Source organism: Panulirus ornatus, chromosome 43 (genome assembly GCF_036320965.1).
Source record: "Panulirus ornatus isolate Po-2019 chromosome 43, ASM3632096v1, whole genome shotgun sequence".
Classification (NCBI taxonomy): domain Eukaryota; kingdom Metazoa; phylum Arthropoda; class Malacostraca; order Decapoda; family Palinuridae; genus Panulirus; species Panulirus ornatus.
The window spans coordinates 32,618,866-32,642,113 of NC_092266.1; the positions used below are offsets into that span (position 1 = coordinate 32,618,866).

Sequence of the window (23,248 nt, forward strand, 5' to 3'; positions counted from 1 at the left end):
GCTGGAAACCCACACTTCTTGTATTGCAATTTCTAAAAGTGGGAACAGAAGAAAGAGCCAGGCATGGAGTTCTCATCTTCCTCGTCTAAATGTGTGTGGAGTAACCAAGATGAGAAGAGGAGAGATAGTTGATATGTTTAAGGAAAGAAACCTGGATGTTCTAGCTCTGAGTAAAACAGAGCTCAGGGGTAAAGGGAAAGAATGGTTTGGAAATGTCTTAGGAGTAAGATCAGGGGTTGATGATAGAAGAGCTAAGGAAGGAGTAGAACCACTCCTGAGGCAGGAGTTGTGGGAGTGTGTGATAGAATGTAAGGAAGTAAATTCTAGGATGATGTGGGTAGAACTGAAGGTGGATGGCGAGTGATGGGTGATTATTAGAGCTTATGCACCTGGCCATGAGAAGAAAGATCATGAGAGGCAAGTATTTTTAGGAGCAGCTGAGTGAGAGTGTCAGCAATTCTGAAGTAAAAGACCAGGTATTAGTGATGGGTGATTTAAAATTTAAATATGAAGGTATGTAATGTTGAGGGTATAATTGGGGCACATGGGGTATTTAGTCTTATGAATGGAAATGGTGAAGAGCTTATAGAGTTGTGTTCTGAAAAAGGACTGGTGATTGGGAATACCTGCTTTAAAAAGTGGGATATGCACAAGTATACGTGAGTGGGTCAGTTGGTCAGTGGGAATTATAAGACTACATATTTATTGATAGACGTGTAAAAGAGAGACTTTTGGGTGTAAATGTGCTGAGAGGGGCAGCTGGTGGGATGTCTGATCAATGTCTTGTGGAGGTTAGGATGTACAATTGTTCAGTGTTTTGAAAAAGAGGAAACAGTGATGAGAAGAGAGTGGTGAAAGTAAGCTCGCACAAGAAACTTGCGTGAAAAAATACCAGACGAGACTGGGTGTAGAATAGAAGAAGGCAAGAATTAGTGGCGCAAGTGGAGTGGGAGGTGAATTAGAGATATTTAGGGAAGCAGTGATGGCATGTGCAAAAGATGCATGTGGTATGCAAAAGGTGGGAGGTGAGCAGATTAGAAAGGGTAGTGAGTGGTAGGGTGAAGAAGTAAAGTTGCTTGTGAAAGTGAAAAGAGAGGCCTTTGGTTGGTACTTACTGGGAAGGAGTGCAAATAATTGGGAGATGTATAAAATGAATCAGTAGGAGGTCAAGAGGAAGGTGCAGGAGATGAAAAAGAGAGCATATCAGTAAACTTTGGAGAGAAAAAGATGTTTTGGAAGGAGGTAAATAATGTGACAAACAAGAGAACAAATGGGAACACTGGTAAAAGGGGTATAAGGGTAAGTGTTAACAGGAGATAAAGTGAGAATTTTAAAAGATTGTTAAATGTGTTCAAAGACAATGGTAGATGCAGGGTGTTTTGGCCGGGGTAGTATGTGAAATGAGTCATGGAGAGTGGTTTTATGAAGAGAGAAGAGGTACTGAAAGCTTTGCATAAGAAGAATTATGGCAAGATGGTTGGAGTGAATGGTACTGCAGTTGAATTTCTTTAGAAAGGGGATAACTGTATTGTTGGTTGGTTGGTAAGGATTTTCAATGAATGTGGGTATCAGAAGTGGTAGAGGATGTGTGGATCAGATGTTTGCTTTAAAGAATGTGTGTGAAAAATACTTACAAAAACAGATGGATTAGTACGTGGATCTTGAGAAGGCATATAATGAGGTTGAGTGAATGGTCCTGCAGTTAAATTTCTTCTGAAAGGAGATGACTGTGTTTTTGGTTGGTTGGTAAGGATTTTCAATGAATATGGGCATCAGAAGTGGTAGAAGATGTGTGGATCAGGTGTTTGCTCTAAAGAATGTGTGTGAAAAATACTTACAGAACAGATGAATTAGTATGTGAATCAAGAGAAGGCATATAATGGGGTTGATAGAGATGCTTTGTGGAAGGTCTTAAGAATATATGGTGTGGTTGGAAAGCTGCTAAAAGCAGTGAGTTTTTTTTTATTTATCTTTATCAAGGGTGTAAGGCCTGTAAAAGAGTAGGAAGAGAGGAGAGTGAATGGTTCCAAGCAAAGGTTGGTCTGTGACAGGGGTGTGTGATGTCACCACGTTTGTTCAATTTGTTAATGGGTGGTGAGGGAGGTATGTGTTAGTCTTAGAGAGAGGGGTGAGCTTGCAGTCTATTGGGAATGAGAGGGCTGGGGAAGTGAGTCAGCTGTTGTTTGCTAATGATACAGCACTGATGGCAGATTAGACTGAAAACCTGCAGAAGCTGGTGACTGAGTTTGGAAAAGTGTGTGAAAGGAGAAAGTTAAGAATGAATGTGAATAATAGCAAAGTGATTATTACATTCATCAGGGCTGAGGGAAATTGGCAATTTAGTTAGGGTGTGAGCTTGAATGGAGTATCTGGGAGTGAATGTGGCAGTGAATGGAACCATGGAAGCAGAAGCAAGTAATAGCTTAGGGGAAGGGGTGAAGGTTCTAGGAGCACTGAAGAATGTGTGGAAAGAGAAAACGTTATCTGGAAGGACAAAAATGGGCGTATGTTTGAAGGAATAGTGGTCCCAACCATACTATATGGATGTGAGGCGTGGGCTATAGATAAGGCTCTGATGAGGAGGGTGGATGTGATGGAAATGAAATGTTTGAGGACAATATGTGGTGTGAGGTGGTTTGATCGAGAAAGTAATGAAAGGGTAAGAGAGATATGTGGTAATAAAAAGAGTGTGATTGCAAGAGTAGAAGAGGGTGTGTTGAAAGGGTCTGGACACATGGAGAGAATGAGTGAGGAAAGGGTGATAAAAAGGATATATGTGTCAGAGGTGGAGGACACAAGGAGAAGCGGGAGACCAATTGGAGGTAGAAGGACGAGCGAAAAAGATTTTGAACTATCAGGACCTGAATACGCAGAATGGTGAGAGGCATGCAAGGAATAGAATGAATTGGAACGATGTGGTAAACTGGGGTCGACGTGCTGTCAATGGTCTGAACCAGAGCATGTGAAACGTCTGAGGTAAACCATGGAAAGGTCTGTGGGGCCTGGATGTGGATAGGGAGTCATGTTTTTGATGGATTACACATATTACACATGACAGCGAGAGACTGAGTGTGAACGAACGTGGCCTTTCTTGTCTGTTTTTCTGGTGCTAGCTTGTTGAAGTAGGGGGCAGCGATGCTGTTACCTGTGGGGCGGGAAGGCCCTGGGAATGGATGAAGACAAACAAGTATGAATATGTACATGTGTATATTTGTATATGTTTTTGTATGTGTATGTATATGTATGTATATTTGTATATGTTGATATGTATATGTATATATATGTGTGTGTATGGGCGTTTATGTATATATGTGTGTATGTGAGCGGGTGGGCCATTCTTTGTTTGTTCCCTGACACTGCCTTGCTGACATGGGAAACAGGGATCAAGTATAATAAATAAATAAATAAATAAATATATACCTCACACACATGAGGGGGGAGGGGGTTGTTATTTCATGTGTGGCGAGGTGGCTATGGGAATGAATAAAGGTAGACAGTATGAATTATGTACATGTGTATATATCTATATGTCTGTGTGTGTATATATATATGTATACGTTGAGATGTATAGGTATGTATATTTTGCGTGTGTGGACGCGTATGTATATACATGTGTATGTGGGTGGGTTAGGCCATTCTTTCGTCTGTTTCCTTGCGCTACCTCGCTGACGCGGAAGACAGCAACAAAGTAAAATAAAATAAAAAATAAATATATTCTTTTTTTTTTTGTCGCTGTCTCCCACGTTTGCGAGGTAGCGCAAGGAAACAGATGAAAAAAATGGCCCAACCCACCCCATACACATGTATATACATACGTCCACACACGCAACTATACATACCTACACAGCTTTCCATGGTTTACCCCAGACGCTTCACATGCCTTGATTCAATCCACTGACAGCACGTCAACCCCGGTATACCACATCGCTCCAATTCACTCTATTCCTTGCCCTCCTTTCACCCTCCCGCATGTTCAGGCCCCGATCACACAAAATCTTTTTCACTCCATCTTTCCACCTCCAATTTGGTCTCCCTCTTCTCCTCGTTCCCTCCACCTCCGACACATATATCCTCTTGGTCAATCTTTACTCACTCATTCTCTCCATGTGCCCAAACCATTTCAAAACACCCTCTTCTGCTCTCTCAACCACGCTCTTTTTATTTCCACACATCTCTCTTACCCTTACGTTACTCACTCGATCAAACCACCTCACACCACACATTGTCCTTAAACATCTCATTTCCAGCACATCCATCCTCCTGCGCACAACTCTATCCATAGCCCACGCCTCGCAACCATACAACATTGTTGGAACCACTATTCCTTCCAACATACCCATTTTTGCTTTCCGAGATAATGTTCTCGACTTCCACACATTCTTCAAGGCTCCCAGAATTTTCGCCCCCTCCCCCACCCTATGATCCACTTCCGCTTCCATGGTTCCATCCGCTGCCAGATCCACTCCCAGATATCTAAAACACTTCACTTCCTCCAGTTTTTCTCCATTCAAACTCACCTCCCAATTGACTTGACCCTCAACCCTACTATATATATATATATTCTATTATACTTTGTCACTGTCTCCCACGTTAGTGAGGCAGCGCAAGGAAACAGATGAACAAATGGCCCAACCCACCCACATAGACATGTATATACATACATGTCCACACACACACATATACATACCTATACATTTCAACGTATACATATATATACATACACAGACATATACATATATACACATGTACATAATTCATACTTGCTGCCTTTATTCATTCCCGTCACCACCCCACCACATATGAAATGACAACCCACTTACCCTGCATGCGTGTGAGGTAGCGCTAGGAAAAGACAACAAAGGCCACATTCATTCACACTCAGTCTCTAGCTGTCATGTATAATGCACGGAAATCACAGCTCCCTTTCCACATCCAGGCCCCACAAAACTTTCCATGGTTTACCCCAGATGCTTCACATGCCCTGGTTCAATCTAATGACACCACGTCGACCCCGGTACACAACATCGTTCCAATTCACTCTATTTCTTGCATGCCTTTCACCCTCCTGCATGTTCAGGCCCCGATCACTCAAAATCTTTTTCACTCCATCCTTCCACCTCCAATTTGGTCTCTAATTTCTTGTTCCCTCCACCTCTGACACATATATCCTCTTTGTCAATCTTTCCTCACTCATTCTCTCCATGAGACCAAACCATTTCAATACCCCCTCTTATGCTTTCAAGCACACTCTTTTTATTACCACACATCTTTCTTACCCTCTCATTACCTACTTGATCAAACCACCTCACTTCACATATTGTCCTCAAACATCTCACTTCCAACACATCCACCCTCCTCCGCACAACCCTATCTATAGCCCACACCTCGCAACCATATAACATTGTTGGAACCACTATTCCTTCAAACATACCCATTTTTGCTTTCCAAGATAATGTTCTCACCTTTCACACATTTTTCAACGCTTCCAGAACTTTCGCTCCCTCCCCCACCCTGACTCACTTCTGCTTCCATGGTTCCATACGCTGCCAAATCCACTCCCAGATATCTAAAACACTTCACTTCCTACAGTTTTTCTCCATTCAAACTTACCTCACAATTTACTTGTCCCTCAACCCTACTGGACCTAATAACCTTGCTCTTATTCACATTTACTCTCATCTTTCTTCTTTCACACTCTTTACCAAACTCAGTCACCAGCTTCTGCAGTTTCTCATCCGAATCAGCCACCAGCGCTGTATCATCAGCGAACAACAACTGACTCACTTCCTAAGCCCTCTCATCCACAACAGACTGCATACTTGCCCCTCTTTCCAAAACTCTTGCATTCACCTCCCTAACAACCCCATCTATAAACAAATAAAACAACCATGGAGACGTCACGCACTCCTCCCACAAACTGACATTTACTGAGAACCAATCACTTTCCTCTCTTCCTACACGTACACATGCCTTACATCCTCAATAAAAACTTTTCACTGCTTCTAGCAACTTGCCTCCCACACCACATACTCATAATACCTTCCACAGAGCATCTCTATCAACTCTATCATATGCCTTCTCCAGATCCATAAATGCTACATACATATCCATTTGTTTTTCTAAGTATTTCTCACATACATTCTTCACAGCAAACACCTGATCCACACATCGTCTACCACTTCTGAAACCACACTGCTCATCCCCAATCTGATGCTCTGTACATGCCTTCATCCTCTCAATCAATACCCTCCCATATAATTTCCCAGGAATATATATATGTATGTTCAGGCCTCGATCACTCAAAATCTTTTTCACTCCATCCTTCCACCTCCAGTTTGGTCTTCCACTCTCCATGTTCCCTCCACCTGACACATATATCCTCTTTGTCAATATTTCCTCATTCATATATATGAGTGGATGTGGCCTTTCTTCATCTGTTTCTTGGTGCTACCTTGCTAACATGGGAAACGGCAACCAAGTATGAAAATAATGAGACAAAAAATGAATTACAGCATTATGTGGTCATTGCAGGGGGCGATAGTGGGGTTGATGGTATCCCTCATCACCAGCATGTGGCTGGTGATTGGGAAGCTCATCCATGGTGGTGGCTCTCCTCCCAACCTGCCACTGTCTACTGAAGGGTGTCCAGAGAACATGGAACACTTCAACACTACTCTTACCATCTTCAACAACCTTACCTCCATCACTAATACAAGCATAACAACCATCACCACAACCTGGTCTCCTGAAACCAGCTTAATGGATAAGTTAGTATTATGTGTATTAACTCTACAAAGACTACTGATTTTATTATCTGAATTCTAAGTACATAACTAAACAGGCACTTAATTTACATAACTGGTGTTACCAAGCTTCATCTGCTTTAGGTTATGTCATGACTGAAAAACCACTTTTGATGAGGATGAATTGCTAGGAGTACAGTCTTTTCAAAGAACTTCTCACTCCAAATTAGTTCACAATTCCACAATTAGAGGTAGCAGTCTTGGGCTGCAGGAGCCTTTAGAAAGAGATCCTTAGTCAATTGTAAATAAATTCTGGGAACAGAAAATATCGGGATTAACATTACAACAATGAGCATTACAAATACATCATGTGAATATGATAGTTTAGTACATCTTCCCCAATCCTTCTTTAGCTTACAATAAATCTTTTATTGCCCTCAGAATTAAGAAAAAAAGGGTGACGTGCTGTATTTATATTTCAGGTTAAGGCTGTACATAATAAGGCTTAAGATGAAGTAATCAGGAAAGCTCTGTGGAAAGTTCTGACTCTTTATAGTATCTATGGGAGACTTCTGAATGTTGTTAAGAGCTTTTGTAATAGTAGTGCACCTGTGGGTGGAAGTGAATGCTTCAAGGTTGTAGGATGTTATCATGGTTACCTAATATTTAATGGGACTACAATAAGATGAGTGATGTAAGGTGATTATGGTGTAAAACTTGATCACAGAAAAATGGAATGGAAGTTCATAATTTCTGTATGCAGATGATGATGTATTACTATCTAAATAAGAGGAAGAGCTAGATATATTGAAGGGTTCTTCATTAATATATGCAGGAGTATGCTGAATGTAAATCTTCTTCTTTCTTTCTTTCATACTATTCGCCATTTCCCGCATTAGCGAGGTAGCGTTGAGAACAGAGGACTGGGCCCTTGAGGGAATATCCTCACCTGGGCCCCTTCTCTGTTCCCTCTTTTGGAAAATTAAAAAAAAAAAAAAAAAAAAAGTGAGAGGGGAGGATTTCCAGCCCCCCGCTCCCTCCCCTTTTAGTCGCCTTCTACGACACGCAGGGAATACGTGGGAAGTATTCTTTCTCCCCTATCCCCAGGGACCTTAATTTTTGAGAAATGGAAGACAACAGTATAGTATCATTCTGTACGGTGAATAACTGGAAGTTATGGATGAGTTTAGATATTTGGAAGTTAAGTTCAGTACGAATGGCTGTGGGAAAACTGATGTTGAGAGTAGTTATGCAAGGAAGAGAAATTGAATGTCCACTTAAAGTTCTGATGAATGAGTACTGATGAATGGAAAAATATCAAGCTTCAAATACACATGAAGGTTGCGTGAAAGGGTACGTGTCCTAGCTTTGATTTATGGAAGTGAAACTGAAGTGCTATAGTTCAAGATAGGAAGACAATTAGAGTGGTGGAGTTATAGGTAACTTGTGTTATAGGGCATAGGAAGAAAATAAGAGCAGTGGAGTTGGATAACTTATGTTGTTTTGCTGGAATTATGGAGATACGCAGATAGAAGAAAGATGTGACAAGTGAGTGTGATGTGAAGATATCGTTACAGAGGTATATGGAGTGTTCTAGGATGCTATGACCAGCTGGAATGGATGGCAGGAGACAAGTTAATCAAAGACTTTGGGATTAATCCTATGCAGATACAAGACGAATAATTAGGAATTGGATATAATAGTGTGAATAAAGATATTCGCCTCAATTGAAGAATCAATTTAGAGTGCAATGAGAGGAGTATGAAGCATTTTCAAGTGTGTCAACGTTTCTCATGCCAAACCTATAGTCATGCATTGTTGACCCGTTTGATTGATTTCACAGGTTGTATGTACAGTTAACACTAAAAGTATCACTACCATTAGGTTCAGTACAATCTATTGAGGATATTGTTACCTGGTACACCAGGTGATTCAGTATGGCTTGCACTTGCGATTCGCCTTATTAGTTATACATCATAAAATCCTTTCATCATACTGAATTCTTTGACTTAAAATATCAGAAATATTAAGAAAAATGTTACCTGAAATTTGAAAAACAAGTGTAATTCACTACTTTTGAGATAATCATTTTGATAAATATTTCAACCACTCCTGTAATGAGAAAAGTACTTTGTAAAATCTTGAAATGAGGTGCCATTTACAGAATATTATGTTATGAAAGAAAATTAGAAAGTGAGAGGGCTGACTAATATAGTTAGAAAATATAAGAGCTTTGCTTAGGGGAAACCTTTGAACTTGAGATAAGATTATACTGATCACCAGAACATCATTATTTCACCCTTAAAGGACTCATCAAACCAATAAATGCCAATTTTTTTCTCTAATTGCAGGACTAAAGCTTAAATCACCATAAAAGTTATAAAGTTACAAATCTAAATTCAAAGCATAACTAAATCTAATTCAAAGGTCGTCTGTGCTGTTGTGGTCATTACGTTGATCAATGAGCTGCTATACAGAACATAATGCAGAAATGGGACTTGATATGAAATACCTGTTAAATGCAGTGATTACACTGAAGAATGAGGGCAACGGTTTTGTTATGAAATTTGAGCTTTAGAACTCTGCCAGATTTTGTAAATGTTTATTACTCCACATCTCATCTTGTTAATCTTGTATTCCTTGTTTTTTTACACAATTAATCGGGTATATTTTACTAACAAACACAAGAAAGTTTTCAGTAAGTGGAGATGAGAGGAATATAAAAGTATATGGTAATTCCATTAAGTTCCTTCAGCCCTCCGATCGTATTATATAACTTTCTTATATATGTCCTGTAGTGTCATTGCTAGGTAAGAAGTGTTTATGCCAATATATGATGAGACTCGGGAGAATACATTAAAACTTTGTCCTGTGTTTAAAATGTAAAGCAAGACAAGTATATCGAGATATTATTATCAGTTATATCTGATCCATCATATGTCATAAAGTGTTGACACTATAGGTCATAAAGTGTTGTGTTATGTGTGTGTCTGTGCAGAAAGTGCAGGGCCACTATGTAGTAAGTGGTCTGCTTCTTTATGGTTTTTGCATCATGGGCATGACGGGTACTGGGATATGTTAATATGGTGTTTTTAGTACTGTAAAGATGGGTGATTTCCAGAGTAAGAGGGTGTGACTCGCTTGTGTGTGTGTGTGGTTTCTGATGGTTGAATGTCTGATGCGTTAGAGTTTAGTGCTGGGAGGTAGGATGGTTAGTGCTTGCCAGGTTATGCCAGTGTGTGTTTGTAATCTGTTAATGTTATATTTGTTGGGGTAGTGGGATCTGTGAGTAGAGGTTACTGAACTTCCTAAAGCTTATTAATGAAAGTCTTGTTGTTCACCACCAGGCCCATCAGCAACACCTTGTACCACATCTCATACTGTTACTCCGGTGTCGTTCCCATCATCATTACTATGGTGGTCAGCGGTGTGGTCTCTCTGTGTACAGGTAGGTCGTGAGGAACCGGACACTGTCATCTCTGTGTACAAGTGAATCAGGGGCAGTTGTATCTCTGTACAAAATTGAGTAAGGATTGGTATATCACTATATACATGTAAATAGGGCATTGTCCTAATTGGATTCTTATAACAAAGTAAAATTTAGGGACTGTTGTCTATACACAGGCTGATCACCACTCCTTCAAAACATAGATATGAAGAAACATAATACAAGGGATAAAAAGGACTTCAAACAGCAACATGCCATTGGGTCCTCTTGAGGAAGTTTTGATGGTGGCAGATATCAGAAACTCACAGATTAGCGTGGTAAATTTTTAGAAGGTATTGAGATATTTTAAAACGAATAACCTGCGAATAGTACTGATTTCAATCACTCTCGTTGACAAATCGCTCCATATGTAAACAGTTCTGTTGAAGAAAATGTACTTCATCTCATTTGAGGGAAAACGTTTGCCCACGAGTTTGTAACCATTATTACCATCGAAATCAAACGAATCAAGTCTTCAGTAACTAGATAGGTCCCAAGATTATACACGTGTCTCATATCCATATTACTTCAGTGTCCATTCTTTTACCATGGAAAACCCATATTTCATACATGATCCCAGACATCCCCTCTTGATCTTCCAGATAACCACTGTCTTATCTACTAGGTTTGACGTTTATATTTATAGAATGCATCACTCGTTTGTATTGTCAGTCACTGTTGTTCCAATACCACACTTTGCTATCACATTGGAAAGCATTAGTTGCTCTCTAACACATAATACCTAAATATAGTAGTCATCATAATGTACCATCCTCATTACTGATATTATATATAAAACTAATGACGTACTCAATTCTCCAGGTCCAGTCCCCCCTTCGGCCATGGATGAGCGGATGGTAAACTTAATGTGTGCTAGACTGTACCGACATGTTTGGAAGCACCTCAAAGCTGATGATTTTGCCCGCAGTGACTGGAAGGATGAGGAAACCGCACCTACTTCACTCATAACAGTCACCACTCCAATGACAGAGAGTGAGGATAATGTGAAGATGTAGGCGCCAAAGATACTGCTGTCTTCCATACAACAATGAAAACCAAAACATTGCATTCTTGCTTAGAGAGAGCTCAGAAAAAATGTATATATGGTTAGTTTTTATATTTCTATATGCAAACTGATATTTGTCTAAACTGAGATATTTAAATTACATAAATAAAATATGTATCAAGGATTTGATTAAAAGATGCTACACATTTTTTGTTATAATCTAAATTCAAAATATGACTTTCAAGTTGCTCTTTGCTTGAATCAGTTTGAATACCTGATTTTCAAAATGCATGATTCTGTCGCATATACTTTTAATGAAGCTCAAAATTTGTAGTGGTTGCCATACAACCACTACGAAAATTAAGGATCTATATCTGTTTATGAAGTAACCTGTAAAAGATTCTATTGTTACAGTTGCACTTTAGATTGTGCTGGGTAGTCAATATTTTTTCGAAGAAATGACAACGTCTGTACATTAGTTTGTACGTTAGTTACAATGAATTTAATTTAAGGTACTGGACATATCTATGTCTTTAAATGTCACAAAATGTAAAGATATTACATTAATTGTAAATGATTTGCAAAACTATTTTCATACTAATGATTAACCAAAACATAAAATACAGTTGCTTTATTCTTAAGATGAGTAACGACTATTGTTGTCACTACTATCCCTCCACTCCATGTATTATTCTTTTATAAGCTTGCAATCTTTGTAGTAAACACTCAAGGTACAGTTTCATTTTATTTTTATCTATTATCATCCCAGGACCAATTTCTATGAAAAAGTGCTGGTGTTAACCACAATCCTCCAAAGTTTCTTGCAGCCCCAGGCTGTGCTACATCTAGTAAGCGGAAAATGTAAAGTTGTTTAGGAATGAGAAGTTCTCCCATGATACGGCCTCGCCGAAGGTGATTATATTCAGAAGCTAGGTATGCATTTTATTTACTTTTATCTGTTTTAGTGCTGATAGTTTATCTTAACGTTTATGTCAATATCTAAGAGATAGAACTGGACTCAGGACATGAAATGCGTTTTCAGTCATAAATAGATATGCATAGAAATTATAATCATTTAAGATCTTTGCCATGGCTTCATCGCCTTGACCTAAGTCACCGTTTTCTGTAATCAATAGACTAATTGACTAGGTAATGATTCTCTCGTTTCTAGGATACTTATAAAATCCTTTGAGATTCTTTGGCACTTTCAGCAATATATGCTGCTTAACATGTTTACTTTGACAGATAGGTCTCAAACTGTTATGGAAATCTTATTTTTGGTTACTCTTCTCGTTTCGTTACTGTCAGCCAACGGGAACTTCTTTATTTCATTGTCGCAACATACTGCCTTAGTTCTGGAAATAGACTGTTTGTTAAGCACTGGCACGTATGGTCTTTCACCTACTTCATCAGTTTTACTGGAGCTCAGCCAAGCTACGTCCATATAATTTTCACTGATTTGCCTGACTAGAGCAACGCTGAGGTCATCGAAATATACAGGTCTAAAATGTGGTCATTTATCAAGACTTTCAGGATGAGTAGCTTCACAGTTTGTGTTGAAAGTTACCTCAAAAGTAATTTGTCGGTGATTACATGTATAGTGCCAAGATTTTTTTTTCGAACTTTAACATGATAAAGAAAATCCTCGTTATCATCTAGAAATAAGTCTAATATAATCACATGACAAAAACTTCTAATTGTTTCAAAGCACCACAAGCAAATTTAGGTGGAGCAACTGGTAAGTTCACATTTACACCCCAGTAGGTTAAGATTTCCCGCTACGATCAAATCGTTTACAGAAACTTCTGCTAACTCTTCATTTAACCTTTTAGTTTACCACTGGTGTCTGTGTAGTACGTATGTTAAAATCTATGATCAAATAGTATTCATTACAAATTTCTAGTAACCCATAAAGTCTCTAGCCTTTATGCAGGAGGCTTATAAAGAAGTAAGAGTATTAGTGAAAGAGAAGAGAGAGGCATTTGGACGATTTTTGCAGGGAAAAAATGCAGTTGAGTGGGAGACGTATAAAAGAAAGAGACAAGAGGTCAAGAGAAAGGTGCAAGAGGTGAAAAAAAGGGCAAATGAGAGTTGGGGTGAGAGAGTATCATTAAATTTTAGGGAGAATAAAAAGATGTTCTGGAAGGAGGTAAATAAAGTGCGTAAGACAAGGGAGCAAATGGGAACTTCAGTGAAGGGCGCAAATGGGGAGGTGATAACAAGTAGTGGTGATGTGAGAAGGAGATGGAGTGAGTATTTTGAAGGTTTGTTGAATGTGTTTGATGATAGAGTGGCAGATATAGGGTGTTTTGGTCGAGGTGGTGTGCAAAGTGAGAGGGTTAGGGAAAATGATTTGGTAAACAGAGAAGAGGTAGTAAAATTTTGCGGAAGATGAAAGCCGGCAAGGCAACAGGTTTGGATGGTATTGCAGTGGAATTTATTAAAAAAGGGGGTGACTGTATTGTTGACTGGTTGGTAAGGTTATTTAATGTATGTATGACTCACGGTGAGGTGCCTGAGGATTGGCGGAATGCGTGCATAGTGCCATTGTACAAAGGCAAAGGGGATAAGGGTGAGTGCTCAAATTACAGAGGTATAAGTTTGTTGAGTATTCCTGGTAAATTATATGGGAGAGTATTGATTGAGAGGGTGAAGGCATGTACAGAGCATCAGATTGGGGAAGAGCAGTGTGGTTTCAGAAGTGGTAGAGGATGTGTGGATCAGGTGTTTGCTTTGAAGAATGTATGTGAGAAATACTTGGAAAAGCAAATGGATTTGTATGTAGCATTTATGGATCTGGAGAAGGCATATGATAGAGTTGATAGAGATGCTCTGTGGAAGGTATTAAGAATATATGGTGTGGGAGGCAAGTTGTTAGAAGCAGTGAAAAGTTTTTATCGAGGATGTAAGGCATGTGTACGTGTAGGAAGAGAGGAAAGTGATTGGTTCTCAGTGAATGTAGGTTTGCGGCAGGGGTGTGTGATGTCTCCATGGTTGTTTAATTTGTTTATGGATGGGGTTGTTAGGGAGGTGAATGCAAGAGTTTTGGAAAGAGGGGCAAGTATGAAGTCTGTTGGGGATGAGAGAGCTTGGGAAGTGAGTCAGTTGTTGTTCGCTGATGATACAGCGCTGGTGGCTGATTCATGTGAGAAACTGCAGAAGCTGGTGACTGAGTTTGGTAAAGTGTGTGAAAGAAGAAAGTTAAGAGTAAATGTGAAAAAGAGCAAGGTTATTAGGTACAGTAGGGTTGAGGGTCAAGTCAATTGGGAGGTGAGTTTGAATGGAGAAAAACTGGAGGAAGTGAAGTGTTTTAGATATCTGGGAGTGGATCTGGCAGCGGATGGAACCATGGAAGCGGAAGTGGATCATAGGGTGGGGGAGGGGGCGAAAATTCTGGGAGCCTTGAAGAATGTGTGGAAGTCGAGAACATTATCTCGGAAAGCAAAAATGGGTATGTTTGAAGGAATAGTGGTTCCAACAATGTTGTATGGTTGCGAGGCGTGGGCTATGGATAGAGTTGTGCGCAGGAGGATGGATGTGCTGGAAATGAGATGTTTGAGGACAATGTGTGGTGTGAGGTGGTTTGATCGAGTAAGTAACGTAAGGGTAAGAGAGATGTGTGGAAATAAAAAGAGCGTGGTTGAGAGAGCAGAAGAGGGTGTTTTGAAATGGTTTGGGCACATGGAGAGAATGAGTGAGGAAAGATTGACCAAGAGGATATATGTGTCGGAGGTGGAGGGAACGAGGAGAAGAGGGAGACCAAATTGGAGGTGGAAAGATGGAGTGAAAAAGATTTTGTGTGATCGGGGCCTGAACATGCAGGAGGGTGAAAGGAGGGCAAGGAATAGAGTGAATTGGAGCGATGTGGTATACCGGGGTTGACGTGCTGTCAGTGGATTGAATCGGGGCATGTGAAGCGTCTGGGGTAAACCATGGAAAGCTGTGTAGGTATGTATATTTGCGTGTGTGGACGTATGTATATACATGTGTATGGGGGTGGGTTGGGCCATTTCTTTCATCTGTTTCGTTGCGCTACCTCGCAAACGCGGGAGACAGCGACAAAGCAAAAAAAAAAAAAAAAAAAAAAAAAAAAAATATATATATATATATATATATATATATATATATATATATATATATATATATATATATATATATATATATATATATGAGACGATATCATTACCAACAGTTACAGCACTTATCAGCACCAGACTGATATGAGCTTCAGTGAAGAGCAAGACACCATTCCCCCCCTACCGTACTTGCCTGTCACCATTACACACAGTGTACCCTGATATTGTTTATTATGCAAGACAATATATTCTAATATTAAAGCAACATTCAGAAACACCAACCATATGATTTTCATCCACTACATATGTCACCAATCTGATTTGTTTGTCTCTGTGTTTACTGTGTTTATTACCACAGAATATTCTGATATATGACTGAGACTTGTTACTATGTGACGTCTGAAACCCCACACCTACAGGAAGTTATGGGGACACAAGATTTCAGTTGACAGACGTATTCATGTATATGTATATGACATGTTCCCACACCACCATGTCAGGGAACACACTAGGATGAGTGAGACTAACACACGATCATTATCAGACCTTATCTTCACACACACTAGCATGGATATTGAGAATATCATGTATAATACAACAAGTGGAAAAAGTAATCATGTAATGCTCGTTTAACTAAGTGGTAAATGAGGATGTTAAAGGAACAGAGATGAGCCAAGGCAAAATCCGTGGGAACATAGACTGGGAAATGATCAGTGGCCAGGAACCAGAGACCATGAGACGTACGAGGGCGAGGTGAGGACATTGATACTTCTGGCCTCAAATGAAGAAGGAAAGTTATGATGAGGGAAGAAGGGATCACTACTAGACATCAGGGAGCTAAGGAGCTTCAAGATGTACAATGGCGATTATAAAGGCGGAATTCCAGCCAGCAAACATTTGCAAAGTACAAGAGAGTACGGAATAAATATAGTATGTTAAGAGGAAGGAACACAGAAACAGCGAAAAGAACACTGTGGACAATGCAGGGAAAAATTCAAGCATTTTCGATAGATTCATCAGCAATAATTTCAGTTAGAAAGCATTTCATCAGACTAAAGGATTCAGAGGGAAGAACTGAAGAAGACAGTGTGAGGATATGTGTGGAACTGAATAATAAGTTAAAAAGTGTTTTCACAGAGAGATGAATGGGGAGGTTTTGGAAAGGTTTGCGATATGTAGAAAAGCCATTTACAGAATACTAAAAGGTCTTGACCCATACGAGGCTCATGGTCCTGATAAAATGTCACCATATGTGTTGAGAATGTGTGAAGATATCTTCAATGGCAAATTGCATTGCTTCATACCCACCTCCAGTCACTCAGTGTCTTACACAGAGACGTTCATACTTGTTTTGGCATCATCTGCATATGGCAGGAAGCTGCCATTGTATTTGCATCTACATCAGATAGTTGAACGAGAGAAAGCTGAAACTATAAAACCATCTTCCCACCATACCTATCTTGTATACTTCGACATAACAGTTATATTTGTATGTGGCTTCCGCAGTCTGGATATATTACGTCACAGCATCTTATTTGTTCCCCAGTGCTTTCATAAGGTTTTATTTTAATAATCAGACAAATGAGAATGGAATGATCTTTGGAACCAGACACCAGGTTGACCTAGACTGTGTAGATTATGTTCTATACAGTCAATTGGTAAACGTCTTAGGGTACCACGTCCGCTGCAGGGAACTGGGCATCCCTACTCTTAGTCAACCTGCAGGGTTAGGATCCCCAGTCCTGCAACGCTAAAAATAACAGGAGTGCATGTCTGTGAGCACTGGATCCAACCTATGTGGATGGCAACAAATAAGAGAGAGATGTATCGTAAGACTGAAATATTTTAATGCATAACGTTAAGACCTTTTTGTTTAGTTATTCGAACTGCCTTATTCCTTCTTATGAGAACCTTAAACTGGGTGTGTTAGATGGTGCAGTTATTTGAAGGTGCAGTAGTACCAGAGATCCTGTGTGGATGTGAGGCATGGACTATAGATCAGGTTTAGTCACAAAACTAAGGTCAAGCGAAGAGTGAAAGCAGTGTGCATGTGTTGTCAAGGTCGGCCGCCGTCTGAGGTATAGTTTGTTTCACCGTTCAAGATAATGTCAGATAGTCGCACTGTAGGAGAGACGAAGTTTATTAGGTTTTTCACGTGATTACTGCTTGTGATGGGAGGCCACACACCTGAAACCCCCTCACTTGGTATAACTATGATAACCTCACCGTACACTATCGGTGAGTTTAATACCTTTTTACACATGTATCTTCACCTTATGGTACAATACAGTCAGTTCCGCGTTCCACGGTAAAGCTTGATTTTATGATTGATGGCGAGTCAACGTTGGAGATTTAAGGAAAAGAGGAGACATTATCGGTGGGGAGAGAGTTGTGAAAGTTGGTGTGACTCTCATGTATAGAGAAATAGCAGGAGAGATTAAGTGTAGAATGGCAAAAGATGAGAGTAAATCAGCAAGGGGAGTGGGTGAGGAATGGGAGGTATTTAGGGAAGCAGTGTGGCATGTGCGAGAGATGCATGAAGCATGCGAAAGGCGGGAGATGGGCAGGCTGGAAAGGGTAGTGAGTGGTGGGATGAAATGAATATACTAGTGAAAGAGAAAAGGGAGGCGTTCGAGCGGTACTTACAGGGAAGGAGTTCCAGTGATTGGGAGGTGTACAAGAGAAAGCGGCAGGAGGCAAAAAGTAAGGTGCAGGGGTTGAAAAAGAAGGTACATGAAAGTTGGGGTGAGCGAATATCAGTAAACATTAGGGAGAATATGATGTTTTGGGTGGAGGTTGATAATGTGCGAAAAACAAGAGAACAAGTAGAAACATATGTGAAAGGGGGAATGTATATGTGGATCATGGTAAGGTGCCTGAGGATAGGCGCAATGTATGTATAATGCCATTGTATAAAGACAAGCGGGGATAAAGGTGAGTGTTCAAACTACAGATATAAGTTGGTTAAGTGTATCTGGTAAGTTGTATATACGGATAGGTAGCGATTGAGAAGGAGAAGGCATGTACAAAGCATCAGACTTGGGAGGAACAGTGTGGTTTCATAAGTGGTGGAGGATGTGTGGATCAGGTGTTTGCTTTAACGAACGTGTGTGAGAAATAATCATATTCTAATTTCTGGAGAACACAAGCTTTACCTCCATTCTTTTTTTTTTTTTTCATAAATTTGATTTTCAACAAAAAGTAAAGGTAAGTGCAACATATGCTGAACAGGGATACGACGGAGGCGAAATACGGTGCTTCTGGTGATTATGTTAACTTTGGAATATCTTAAATATTTCCTGTCTCTCCCTAAAAATCATGTTAAAGAATAACAGTTTAACATTTATGATTAAGTTCTTCGTGACACTATTTTACAACATGGGGACAAAATATCTTTTTGATTCGAAATTTGAATTATTACCTTTATGGTCGGGAGCTCTGACACTATATAGAAGTCACGGCATGTAACAGAAAAGGTGACAACTGCACACAAGACGGTAACAATTCCCACGCAATCGATTAACCCCAACCCCCAAGTCAACGGCCCCACCCACAGGGGGTTTAAAACAAATGGTTGGCGATCTTGAGAACTGTACGTCTGTCCGTCTACTGCACAGATGAAGTTAGCCATTGTTTTGATGTCTTTCGCCACCCTCGCCTCTGCCAGCGTGTACCACAGGTAAGCTCCTCTGGTTGACATATGTGGTGGATTATCTTCTGAATGCTGTAGTAATCACGGGGTACATTGCCGGTCATACTAAAATAGCTGTTACGAGCAAGAGAATATATATCGTCAATTCGTCCATTGATTATGACTTTGTTCTTGAATATGAAGCCATGGCAACGGTTTTTTTTTTTTTTTTTACTTTCACAAACAATTACTACGAGCTACATTCCAGATCCAGCCTCATTACTTTGAGAGTACATTTTACAACAAAGTGACATCCATGATCCAGGTATTTTATCTGCTTTAAATCGTTGGAATAAGAGTAAATAAAACAACATTCTTGAGGGATAAGGCAAACTGATTGCTGCAGTATTTCCAAAAGTGTCGAACAACATTGTAACTCGAGATACACCAACAAGCAAAACTTATAGTGAACTGGCATAAACATAAACGTGAAGCTTCTGGTAGAAGTACCGACACGTAAACAAGGATTATATTGAACCTATATGACATACCACCATATTTACGTCGAGTATACACCACCAAGAAGGTATACTAACATGTGCACCTGGAAAAGTTCAGCCATCGTCGTAAGCGACTCTGATCTTCATCCAATCACGGTACAACACCCTGCCTCTCAATGAGTCTGGATCAATCGGCGAGGCTTGATTGAAATGAGCCCCGCCCTTCAGCTTTTGCCACATAGGCCCACTTCTCCAAAATCGTATATATTTATAATATGTATAATATTATTAGGATTTTCGAAACAGTATGATCACTTAGCCAGTAACCGAGACAAGTCCTGAACATGAAAAAATATACCATAATAGCTGATCACTATAGCTATAGCCACAGGGGACGGCATAACCCCCGAAGGGTCAACAGTATTAACCCCTACGGACGAGGAAAGGAGCCTCAAGGAACATCACTAGTAGCCTTAAAAGGAACAACAGTAGTAGCCCCAAGGGACAAGAACGATCGCTCCGAGATATGGTTATCTACCGAACGCCTAGAGATTATCTAAACAAATAAAGAAGACGGAATATGGGTTACTTACTTCTAGCCACTGGATGGGACGTGGGGCCAAAGAGAACGCTATTGGCTCCTCTACGTCATCTTGAGGTCCACTTCTGAAATGAAAACACAAATAATCATCGATTACGAAGTTCGCCCGTGGTTTGACCACATTAATGTTGTAGTACAACCCCACGACCCCGGTTATGAGGTTCCAGCAGCCAGCCCTGAGGCTACACTACAGTTAGAGTGAGAATTTCCTAGACGAGACTCTTATTGATTTTCATGCAGTGACGATGATGATGCAGCATCACAGAAGGTGACCTTTCACTCATGGTGTAACCACATGCAGGCGCAATCTGGTATCAACTCGTTCATCAATACACATACATTTGTATGTGAATTTAGGTGATCTTACATCACCTGCTGACTGATAACTGATATGAGATGGAAAACTTACTAAGGTGTGGACGCTCATGCGTCCGTGGTGGACATGGTCATGGACCTAAAAGACAACAGAATGGTTCTTCCTCTAGTTCGTACACACAAATGAGAATGACAGGTTGCAGCACAACATACGAATGAGGGTCAAGTTTGGTGACGAACGTTATATTCAAATGGCAGTGTCAGCCAATTTGCATACAACCTGAAACAACTTTTGTAGACCATTCCATGCATACATAGCGAAATAAACCAGTCCATCTATTACGTTCCTACATTAATGAAAGACATCGGAAAACATTTAACATGATTTTGATATATTCAAAGTAATTAGTAGGTCTTGCATGGTAGGAGGCAGGAGGGAGGGTGGAGTATGTTCCCTACATGAACACATGAACATCTGATCCAGTATTGTAGAGGCAGTAGGGAATCCTACCGTCTCTAAATACGCAACAATAATAGTTGATTGAAATTCTGTAGATACTGATCGCTCTATCTTTTGAAGATAATCTCCCATTGTAAACTTAGTGGCTGAAGTGCACACAGTATGTCAGTAAACTAGTACATACAAAACACAGGTCCAGTGTGATGTTAGCATGGGCTTCCATACTAGGAGAAGCCTTGCTTACTTAGTTCCTCCCTTTGGCACACTCGAGTTGCTTCGTCAAGATGTCGAATACAGTCCATGGAGAGCAAGGAACAGATGATTACTTTGTTGTTGCGTCAGAATTCGAAAGTGAAATGGTGTAGCTTCTACCACGAGAGCAACAGGCCAGCCATCACTATTCATGCTCACAGTCTTGTTGATGACCAGGTACAAGGTGGTCAGCGTGCGGCCCAGGTCTCAAGGCAAGGCAACACTCGTGCGGTCCATCGTCAAAGAAATGGCCCTGGACCAGTGGACGGACCCAAGGGACTGGAGGGCGCCTATCGACGTCATGGTTCCACCTCAGCAGACCTACTTCTTCCTGAACGGCCTCCGTCGACGACACATCCCCGCCACCATCATGATCAACGACGTGCAGAAGTGAGTCCATCAGTAGTAACCTCTTACACGCCCACCAAACTCTCATTAACACTTTACAATTGTCTTTATAAATACTGATCATCATTAGTAGTGGTGACTATGACTCGTGTCCGCGAGACTCAGCTGTTGACGGCTTTTGACAGAGTGATCGACGGGCAAGCCGTCCAGCGCAGCGTAGAAAAGGCCCTCCCTCGCAAGTTCGACCACACCAGCTACCACACACTCGAACAAGTTAGTTCCAACTGCGATAAGTTTTAACAAAATAAAAAAGGCAAACAAATTATCATTATGAAGAAATGCAAAATCAATTTTCATAAAGTTCTTTTGACGAGTTCTGGCCCAATTCTTTACAATGAGTAAATTCTAAAAAGAAAAAAAAATCACGTAGAAAGCAAAGGATGTAAACATACAGCAAGTTGGCTATGCTGACGAGTTGCAGAGTGATCCTACTCTCGTATCTACACAACCAACAGATACGTGCTTTACAGCTGAGTTGCTAATGGTAAGTAGCAATGGACCTGCTCTCTCACACCGTCCTCCGTCGTCTCCACAGATCTATTCCATCCTGGACGGGGTAGAGTCCGACTTCTCCGAGATGGTGTCCACATACACGGCCGCCACCACGTATGAGGGAAGGGCCATCCGCGCCGCTAAGGTAATCCCACACACCACAAATCTTTCTGCGTTAATTACGTACACATGCTCTCACATAGACAGCCACTGGATGAGGAAGTTTCGACATCTTGATGATGCTCTTGTGGGAGCAGAAGTTGACAGTCATATAAACTCTTCTGATCAAAATAATGATATAATCTCCACACAAAACATTCCTCTTGTTTGCACGTGTTGAACCAGGTCTCTTCTGGAGGCGACGGCACGAGACTCGTGATCTGGATCGACTGTGGGATCCACGCTCGTGAGTGGATCGCCCCGGCCACCTGCCAGTGGATCCTGGACCAGCTGACCTCTGGCTACGGCAGCAACAGTGAGGTCACCGCCCTCCTGGACGCCTACGACTTCCACATCATGCCCTCCGTCAACCCCGACGGCTACAACTTCACCTGGACGAACGTACGTAAGACTTTCTTGTGGAGCCTTTGAGGGACGAGGTACTCGCTCGTCCTGCGTACTTCAGACTTTTTAATAAGTTGTAAGAGATGAACATTATCAACTAAGGGTAGCTAAACTTGTCCTACAGTGATGAGTATCTTAAAGGCACTGAGTTTTCGTACTTGGTCTGAACACTAAACTTCATCATTCAATTTCAGATCATAAAGATTTCCTAATAATTTTCTGCAGATGATACCCAGGGACTTTTTGAGTCACTTTCAGATTGTTTTTTTCCTCTCACTTGCCACGACTCCCTCATTCCTCTCACTTGCCACGACTCCCTCATTCCTCTCACTTGCCACGACTCTCTCATTCCTCTCACTTGCCACGACTCTCTCATTCCTCTCACTTGCCACGACTCCCTCATTCCTCTCACTTGCCACGACTCCCTCATTCCTCTCACTTGCCACGACTCCCTCATTCCTCTCACTTGCCACGACTCCCTCATTCCTCTCACTTGCCACAACTCCCTCATTCCTCTCACTTGCCACGACTCCCTCATTCCTCTCACTTGCCACGACTCCCTCATTCCTTTTTCTTTCATACTATTCGCCATTTCCCGAGTTAGCGAGGTAGCATTAAGAACAGAGGACTGGACCTTTTGAGGAATATCCCCACCTGGCTCCCTTCTCTGTTACCTCTTTTGGAAAATTAAAAGAAAAAAAAAAAAAACGAGA

At 40.8% G+C, this 23,248-nt stretch overlaps 2 protein-coding genes and 1 long non-coding RNA gene across 5 annotated transcripts in view; 2 read left to right on the forward strand and 1 right to left on the reverse strand.

The window, feature by feature from the left end:
• LOC139762532 (uncharacterized) overlaps positions 1-8,725 on the reverse strand; it is a 35,233-nt gene extending 26,508 nt beyond the window's left edge. Inside the window, exon 1 of the long non-coding RNA XR_011715734.1 lies at positions 8,659-8,725. This is a non-coding gene — a long non-coding RNA (uncharacterized lncRNA). The remainder of the gene's footprint in view (positions 1-8,658) is intronic.
• The window catches only part of LOC139762529 (sodium-coupled monocarboxylate transporter 1-like), a 65,985-nt gene extending 54,013 nt beyond the window's left edge, over positions 1-11,972 (forward strand). For all 3 annotated transcript variants that reach the window (XM_071687526.1, XM_071687528.1, XM_071687527.1), the window contains 3 exons: positions 6,532-6,767; positions 10,091-10,191; positions 11,053-11,972. In XM_071687526.1, coding sequence (XP_071543627.1) covers positions 6,532-6,767; positions 10,091-10,191; positions 11,053-11,246 — 531 coding nt within the window. In that variant the 3' untranslated portion in view covers positions 11,247-11,972. The remainder of the gene's footprint in view (positions 1-6,531; positions 6,768-10,090; positions 10,192-11,052) is intronic.
• Positions 11,973-15,979: 4,007 nt separating this feature from the next.
• On the forward strand, positions 15,980-22,577 carry LOC139762565 (carboxypeptidase A1-like). Its single transcript, XM_071687596.1, has 7 exons — positions 15,980-16,052; positions 16,819-16,970; positions 20,043-20,242; positions 21,249-21,461; positions 21,605-21,692; positions 22,015-22,116; positions 22,317-22,577. The coding sequence occupies exons 1-7, from the start codon at positions 15,980-15,982 to the stop codon at positions 22,560-22,562; spliced, it is 1,074 nt and encodes a 357-aa protein (XP_071543697.1). The 3' UTR covers positions 22,563-22,577.
• Positions 22,578-23,248: the final 671 nt, after the last annotated feature.

Excerpts from the sequence above, each read along its gene's own strand:
- LOC139762565 (XM_071687596.1), top strand. The coding sequence starts at position 15,980 with ATGAGCCAAGGCAAAATCCGTGGGAACATAGACTGGGAAATGATCAGT. Across the intron at positions 20,243-21,248 it reads GAGGCTACACTACAGTTAGA|GTACAAGGTGGTCAGCGTGC; the intron begins GTGAGAATTTCC and ends GTTGATGACCAG. Across the intron at positions 21,462-21,604 it reads ATGATCAACGACGTGCAGAA|AGTGATCGACGGGCAAGCCG; the intron begins GTGAGTCCATCA and ends GGCTTTTGACAG.